This window comes from Paramormyrops kingsleyae, chromosome 6 (assembly GCF_048594095.1).
Source record: "Paramormyrops kingsleyae isolate MSU_618 chromosome 6, PKINGS_0.4, whole genome shotgun sequence".
NCBI lineage: Eukaryota > Metazoa > Chordata > Actinopteri > Osteoglossiformes > Mormyridae > Paramormyrops > Paramormyrops kingsleyae.
Genome location: NC_132802.1, coordinates 8,572,772 through 8,581,463, shown reverse-complemented (window position 1 = coordinate 8,581,463; position 8,692 = coordinate 8,572,772). Strand labels below are relative to the sequence as shown.

Here is an 8,692-nt window from a genome sequence, read left to right as displayed (position 1 = left end):
CTGGAAAAGCATATGTGAAGCTGGGAATATGTTATTGGAAAATGGAAAGTATGACACATAGTAACTATAGAAATGGACTGCTTATGGGTTGATATCTTGGGTGTTGAACTTAAGTGGACCAAATTAGGACACTTTAACTTCAAAGAACACACCACTTACTGTACTACTTAGGAAATCCACAATACAGAAGAAACGGGGCAGCATTCATAGTCAGGAAGGGAATCAGAAAGAGTAACTGGACACAATGATGTGACCTGACCGATATCACATCAGCTTCATCAACACCTATGAATTAAACCTTTTATACAGGTTTCTGTCCCAACAAATGATAGGGATACAGAAGAAACTGAAATGTTTATACCCAAGTTCAATCTGAAAGAGAGTAGACAAGTAAACAAAATATGTTCCTGGTGATTAGAGACTGGGATGCCAAAGTGGAAAATTACAGTGTGGGGAATCCAGCTGGCAAGTAAATGGATAAAAACAGCAGGGCAGATGGATAGTGAATAATCAGCTCCTGCAAACCCAAAGACATCGTCATTGGTAATATAATGTTCAAGCAACTAAAGCATCGTTACACCTAGATGTCAACTGACGGAAATCACAAAAATCGAACAAACTATATTGTCAGTACCAGATGGCAGAAAGACTCAGATATCAAAGATGTGGCTTGGGGCAGATTGCAGGACAGATGATGAAACATTTACACTCAGTCACAGCTTTATTCGGGACACCTAGCCAGTACTGGGTAGGACCCACTTTTGCCTCCAGAACCCTTCAACTGTTGATGAGTTGTGCTTAAAGATAAGCCTTTCTGTACACTACTCCTGTACTGTTTTAGCAGATGTGTGCTTCTAGTTAAGCTTTAAAAAAATCTTGCCATTCTACTCTGATCTCTCTCATGAAGATGTTTTCACTAAAGGAACAGCCACTCCTGGGAAGATTGTTATTTCTAAGATGCTGGAACCAGCACATCATGCACCAACAATCACAGCATATGCAAAGTCACCTAGATCAAGGTTTCTCAACCCAGTCCTCGGGGACCACCAGACGGTCCACGTTTTTGCTCTCTCCCAATTGGCAGGGAATTGGGAGAGAGCAAAAACATGGACCGTCTGGTGGTCCCCGAGGACCGGGTTGAGAAACCCTGACCTAGATTACACAACATTCAATTTAATGCTTTGCCAAAGGGTATCTGAATCTCTTGATACCCTCTTTGGGCTGTATACATTTAGTTGTAGTCACATGATTCGCTGTTTGGAGGAGAAGGATATTTCCATTAACCAGCAGGTGTGCTTAATAAACTGACCACTGCAAGCTGAAAAGTGACAAGAAATGACCTGGAAAATATATCCACCACCTTCAAGGAAAACATCGGAAACTGGTTTTAAGATGCGTTACCAATTTGATATTAAAGTGTGGATGGAATTCAAAGAAATTATTGGAGCCATAGAAAGTAGATTGGATGACGCAGAAGACACAGTCGATATTACAAAAAATATATCTGGAAAGTTCATAATGATAGAAATAAACATGGAAAAACCAGAACTGATTTTCAGAAGACCTGTGAGAGTAGAAAGAAGTGACAGTCTAAAGTGAGTTTGCTATAGGGCATAAACAAGCAAATAATAATGGATGGAATGAAGATCAAGCCTATGGAAGGAATACACAGAAGATCAGTACAGCATAAATAAACAAGATATATTTAATGAAGTCAGATACATGGAAGAACCTTTCGGTAGTGGAGAAATCGCTGAGATCTCTGCCGAAAGTGAAGGCCACTAGGGTAGATAACATCCCAAAGAAAATATTACAAACAACTGGGGATGAATCATCAAGGATCAACAAATCATGCCAACAGATATGGAACGCAACTCACTGATCTACAGATCGGTATATAATACATATAATATTCCAAAACCAAAGAATGAAGACTTAACAGACGATCAAACGATTTCCCTTAGATTTCATGCCAGAAAGATTCTGTTAAGATCATTCATTAGCATTCATTTATTTAACAGATAGCTTTGTCTAAACCAAAGTACAAGTGAAGATCATTAATACTTTGAATTCTGTTTCCTTTGAAAGGTGATAATGGATTTCAAAATATAAAGAGTATTTTCTGAGAAAATGTACAATTACAGTTGTGGCAGTTCTTAAAATGAATACAAATTCATCCACTGTGACATCATGTGACGCGATGGTACATGAAAGAACACTCAATGCTAATATTATTTTAGAAGATCTGTTCCGTTATCTGCTTTAGAAGTTCAAAATGTTCAACCATTGTTTGCAGAGCAAATACTGACATCCAACAAAGTTCAGAAAATTTGTAAATGGTTTAACCTAACCAAAGTAAAGCTGGCAGTAGACAAATTTTCAGGAAAAAAATCTAAGGCAACTTGAGGATATCATTAAAAATGTAAAGGCAAACACAACGCTGAGCAATGCATCAGCGGAGTGCATATCAGAGAACAAGATGAAAGCTTCGAAAGTCTCCTACTGTGTCCTTTTACCTAGATTTGATAATCACTAGCAGATGTTGCTTTCATTGCAGTTACAAAGTAACTAATTGATTTATAGGTACAACTCATTTAATTATCTTCGAGCAGCAAAATCCATACTCTATACCGTGAACAATACTGATGTGTTAACTGTCGGCTTCAAACATCATTTCATTAAATTTGGACACAAACTGATAAATATTATTTGCACTTTTTTACCAGAATTACTTAACAAATATTAAGAAAAAGGGTAACAGGCAATTCTCTTGGAACAACACTAAAATAATTAATGCGGTTGCTATGCACATCATAACGTCATTGATAAAAAATATTTTAAAAAATGGCAAATCAAAATCATGGTTTTATTTTCCCATTAATGCATTTGAAGGGACGTCATAAACATTTCTCAGGACACGTGGAAGTTCGCGGTCACACTATTGTAGTCCAAGGGTAACACAGGCAACGCAAAGCCATAAAGCCTTTGCTTAAGATTGCTCTCAGATACCTTAGTCTCTGCTAACGCTCTTGTTAAAAAGTTATCTGCAATTATTGCTTGTGTGGATGATTTATGTGCTGCGTGGGTCACGTAATAGAAAGTGTAATATGATTTGGAATTACTGCGATGTACGTGTCGGCCTGTTTTCAATTCCGTATGCATAATCGCTAGGAGAAATGCAAATAAAGTCTGCATTTAGCTCTCGTGTGACACCGAAATAAATAAATAAACAAATAAAAAATAATTAAATAAATGCAGATGACGTGTTATCACATGCTACTGTGTAACCATAGAAAGGTCGCTTTCGCGCACGCCTACCCGGAACTGCAGGGCGCTGGGGCAGGTTAGTTTATTGCTGTTTTATTGTTCCCTTAAAGATATTTCCAGTTTGTCTCTTGGTTGTGTTTTGGATATTTAAAAAAAAAAAAACCGCACGATTTTGTCGCGATTTACTATGATTGCCGGAATGAAAGCAGTAAGGAAATAGCGACGGGCTCGAAAACACCAGTCGAGCTGGTAAGGCAGGTAGGGAAGGTAATAAAAGCAAACACTGCAGCAAAAATCCCGGCAGTCTAGGTCTCAATGTCCAATACAAAGACCCCAAAACTGAAAATAGTAAAAATGATAAGACACTAGAAGAAATATACCATGCCTGGTATTACAGGAGGAGTACGACTCAAAGCGTTAGCAGTTGTGACTTCGTATAGCTATTTGGATGTTTCCGATTCTCTACTTAGATATTAATTTACAGATCGTCAGTGCCAACTAGCTACAACGGCGGCGATATATATAGCCATACATTTGAAGGCCAAACTGAAAACTACGTAGAATTCTATGTGCATAGCAAATTAAAACGCTACATGTCGTTACATTAAATTACATTAACAGTTTTGTTTGGTCAGACGTTTTTTTTCTTCCCGGTACACAAACGATCAGCCTTAAAACGTCGCACATCTAGACAGTGAGAAACTGTAAATTAGCTTCTCTGCATTCCCCTCGTGTAATTTTGGGGCTTGTCTGACTCATCGAGTAGCATCTGCTATTTGTTATATTCGTGATCTGTGTGCGAATGAACCCCCAAAGTACATTAACATCAAGAACAAAATTGCAGATAGTGATATGTTTACTGCCAACATCATTAAAATAGCTATTAGTACTATAGTTAGTGTCAGTTACAATACTACTATGTGCAGTTGGTTCTTGTATTGCCATCTTATTAAAACTATTGCCCGCAATTGCCTTTTATATTTTAAACAAAGTAAACAGCATGTAAAATACTGCCAGTACTGCTGCTTTAATGCCACGAGTATTTCTGCAACAGCTAGTATTATTAATGCTGCAAAAACACTACTATACTAGCAATTACCATATAGTTTGTTCTTTTATTAGCTAAATAAAGTCAGTGTTTGGTTTCACTTGCTCATGTTGCAATGGTGTGCTTTTAAGGAATGACATTTTGTGACGAAGAGTCTGTTGTTTCAGCGCTGCATAACTAGCTAATGGCAGAAGAAAATGACGTCATCGACACGGGGTCTCCCAAGGAAACGCAGGAAGGAGGCGGGTTTCCCTTAGCGCCGCCGCCCATCTACACCTGCACACTGACCCCTGACCTGGTGGCTAAGGCGCGGGAAGAGCTGCAAGAGAAGCCCGAATGGCGTCTTCGTGACGTCCAGGCCCTGAGGGACATGGTCCTCAAGGACCAGCCCAACCTCAGAACCCGGCTGGATGACGCTTTTCTCCTTCGCTTCCTCCGTGCCCGGAAGTTCGACTATGACCGGGCGCTGCAGCTGCTCCTGAACTATCACATGAGTCGCCGGGCTTGGCCTGAGGTCTTCCACGACCTCCGACCTTCCACCATCAAGCATGTGCTGGACCGAGGCTTCCTCACTGTTCTTCCTCACCCAGACCCCCATGGCCGCTACATCCTCTGCATCCGACCCGGTCAGTTCATTCACCTTCTCAGAACTGGGGTTGGATTTTCCAAATTAGTAACACAAGAATTTGTTTCATATGGAAATACTGATGCTTCTCACATTACGATGGGTCGACTTGGGGTATTTCGGCTTTGCAATGGTGCGATAGTGACGCACATTCAGTAGTCATCAAACTTTGAATTTTGCTCCCAGGCTAGTGATATGCCGGACGATGCTTTCAAATGACGCAGGGGGTGATGACAGCATCCACCCAATCATGTGATCGCGTGCATAAACATCTCATACAGTGTTTAGCAACATATCATATTTAAATCGTTACCGTAATTGTTTATTTACTTACTCAGTGTCAGTAGTTCTTATTTTTCATATCATATACTCATATTCAACTTACGATATTTTTGACTTACAATGGATTCATCGGAACATGCCCCCCCGTCGTACATCGAGGAGCATCTGCATTAAGAAATGGTCCAGACTCCAGAGATTTTGTACATATCAATTTATATATATATATATATATATATATATATATATATATATATATATATATATATATATATATATATATATATATATATATAATAATTAACCATAAAGTCAGTTATTGTGGTTGCTAAAATAAAAGTTACTTTAAAGAATGTAGAGCTCAAATTAGAATAAAAAGCATATAATTCATAAGAATGAGCCTGTAGCGTTCATCTAATAGCAGCTCGATTGGCTGCTATTAGCAGTGTGGTTTATTATAAATGTATATTTTTTTTACTAAGGAAAATGGAAGCCAAATGACTACCCCTTTGTCGACAATATCCGCGCCATCTACCTGACGCTGGAGAAACTGATCCAGGCTGAGGAGACCCAGGTCAATGGGGTGGTCATCCTGGCAGACTACAGTGGAGTGGGACTATCTCATGCCTCCAGTATTGGCCCCCTGCTTGCCAAGAAGATCGTGGGCATTCTTCAGGTAGGGGTACAGGTCACATCTGCTCGTCTACTCTGTGCTCCACATTCCTCATGCACTTATTGCTACATATTAGCAAAGATGTTAAATATTGATGCATTAATGCCTGCAGACGTGGCAATATAGGCGTATATTTCTGCCCCAGGATGGATTTCCGATTCGAATAAAAGCGGTCAACATAATCAATGAGCCCCGGATTTTCAAGGGAATCTTTGCCATCATTAAGCCGTTCCTGAAGGAGAAGATGGCAGAAAGGGTGAGTGGCTATCTCCGGCTACATATTAGCAGGTATACTGCTGCTTGAAGGTGCGGATCTCCATCGAGGGCAGCATGTGGCTTGGTGGGTTAGGGTGCAGGGTTATTGTGGAATAACTCCTAAGTGTGCTGGGAGCTGGGGGGAGCAGATATGTGGACTGTTTGGGGGTCCCCAAGGTCAGAATCACTGAGTATGGGGTGGTGCTGTTCTCAGGGATATTTCTGAGAGAAAGTGGAAAATAAATATTTCTTGCACATAAAGTTGGCCATGAGAATGTAACCTCTTTCTGTAAATAAAGTAATTTCTACCATTTGGCCCTGTGTCGGGGGCTGTACTTGGCTGGGCCCAGATTCCTTGCTAGTCCCAGATGTGTAACTCCTTATAAATATGTCCATGCAGTTCATACTTCACGGTTCGGACCTGAACTCCTTGCACCGGAACATCCCAAGCTCCGTGCTTCCTGAGGAGTACGGCGGCGCGTCCGGCCACTTCGACGCCTCCTTGTGGTCCAAAACTCTGCTGGACGCCGAGGTGGAATTTGTGGTGGAGTTCTGCCAGCCCGATCCTCTAGAGGGCGTCGTTCTCCCGGACTCCATGCTGTTTGAGGGGGAACAAGGCACTACCCAGTGTGAGGACACCTATAGAGGCCTTCGCTCCCAACTCTACTACTGCTACTGACCCGGAGTACGAAGAGTGGTACTGCTTCTTCTTGAGATGTTGCGTCTTTTTAATTCAGCCAGCTGGACGATATTCATATTCATATCAATATTTTAAAGGACACTGTAGCTCCTTTGATTGCCTTCCGTTAGTTAATTCTCTGACACACATGTAGTGTTAATACTGGCCTGTAATGTGGTCTGGGAACAGTGAAAGCTCCTTGGCGCCCTCCAGATCTCAAGGCAGATCTCAAGGTCATCGAAGATATTCTGCAGGGAAGAGAACTCTGGCTGTACCTCTTACTCTGCTGCGTTTCTTTTTTGGGGATGGTAGGGATATAGTCTCTTGTGATGTAGCCACCCAGCCTGGGAGAAACACGGCCCAGAATGTCTCAGAATAATACTCGCAAGCAATAACGTCAGCCTGCTGTTTTCAAACTGTGCTAGGGTTAGTACACTACAAAGGAGAGCCATAACTGTGCAATGGAGCCGCATTCCATTCCCTGCAAAACATTTACAGAGTTTTTTTTTTAATTGTTCCTGAGACATGTTCTCCCAACAGCTGTAAAATAAATTTTAGTTCAAATAGTTATGATCTGCTTGTTCTCCTGCTGTCACATGTACTGCAGGTCAGAAAGGGCAGGTCAAGTTTCTCGTACCATAAACAGTAGCACAAACCTGGAGCAATAGTATTTTACTATTTATCCTCAGGATGTGTCACATGGAAGTGTAATTTCTTAACTCGTATCACAGGAGTTGGATCTTAATTTGCTTTTTTTTGTAATAATTTTACTGTCACAGTTACTCTACTCTTCCTGTCCGTTACTCTTCCTGTCCGTTACTCTTCCTGATAAATGGACTCCTCAGTTAAAAAAACAGTTTGTTTGGTCATATCAATGCCAAAATGCCAAATAATAGTTTTAAGTTTGAAATATGAATATGAAGCCTGGTTACTAACGTTACTTAATCAGTTACCACCTTAAGTACTGTGAAGTTCTTATTTTTTTGTTAGAAGTATCCATACGGCCATTGTTGCTTTATATAGCATTTTGTGTACCTGTTCCATCTTATTGATCTTGAGAGCTTTTACTTAGAATAAATGTAGTTAAGTAGAAATACTTAAGATTGAAGTTTCAGGTCTGATTAGGTTATTAGATGTATCATAAGAAATATCCAAAAGATCAAAACCCAGATCAAAAGTATAGTCACAGTGAGGTGATGGTGTATGAAGATTTAAGTATCCATATATACACTAATATATGTCAGTTTTTGCCAAAATGAATTTGAAAGTCAAACATTGTTTTAAAATCTGTAGATACTTGTGTATATATAGGTGAAATGGTTTATTTCATTATGCCAGGTCAAATTTTAATTTGATGTTTTCTGTTGTATTTTTAAATTGTGCTCCATTTTATATTATTCATGTTATATTATTCTATAATTATGTAAATTGATTCATGATTGCAGTACAATGATATTTGAAGCAGTGTGTCAGGTAACACAAGGGTAAGCATGTAATAAACCACTGAAAAAATATATCCATAACCTTTTGTAAGAATTAATTTATCTGTTTGCATTTACTTCCTCTGCTTTAATGTCAATGTATCTGACATTTTGCTCATTTCTGCAGCTGGATAGTTTTACTGAGTCAGTTCTAGATTGGTATTATGCATGCGTGTGCCGCAACACATCCCCCTCGAATGCTGGCCCGGTAACACTGCAACCGCATTGTTAAGCTCTTCGATTAGGTTTAGGAAAATCCCAAAGATACTCAGTAGTGCAAGATATTTTATTGTGAACTTTTTTTCAGCTTTGCAGTTACCCCCCTATGACAAGAGATATGTGGGTCACAATGTAATCAGCTAAGGCTAGATTATTATGTCCTAAA

The 8,692-nt window shown here is 39.8% G+C and overlaps 1 protein-coding gene across 1 annotated transcript; it reads left to right on the top strand.

The window, feature by feature from the left end:
• The first annotated feature begins 3,262 nt into the window (after positions 1-3,262).
• ttpal (tocopherol (alpha) transfer protein-like) lies at positions 3,263-8,349 on the top strand. Its single transcript, XM_023834851.1, has 5 exons — positions 3,263-3,343; positions 4,483-4,941; positions 5,702-5,895; positions 6,038-6,148; positions 6,548-8,349. The coding sequence occupies exons 2-5, from the start codon at positions 4,500-4,502 to the stop codon at positions 6,824-6,826; spliced, it is 1,026 nt and encodes a 341-aa protein (XP_023690619.1). The 5' UTR covers positions 3,263-3,343; positions 4,483-4,499; the 3' UTR covers positions 6,827-8,349.
• Positions 8,350-8,692: the final 343 nt, after the last annotated feature.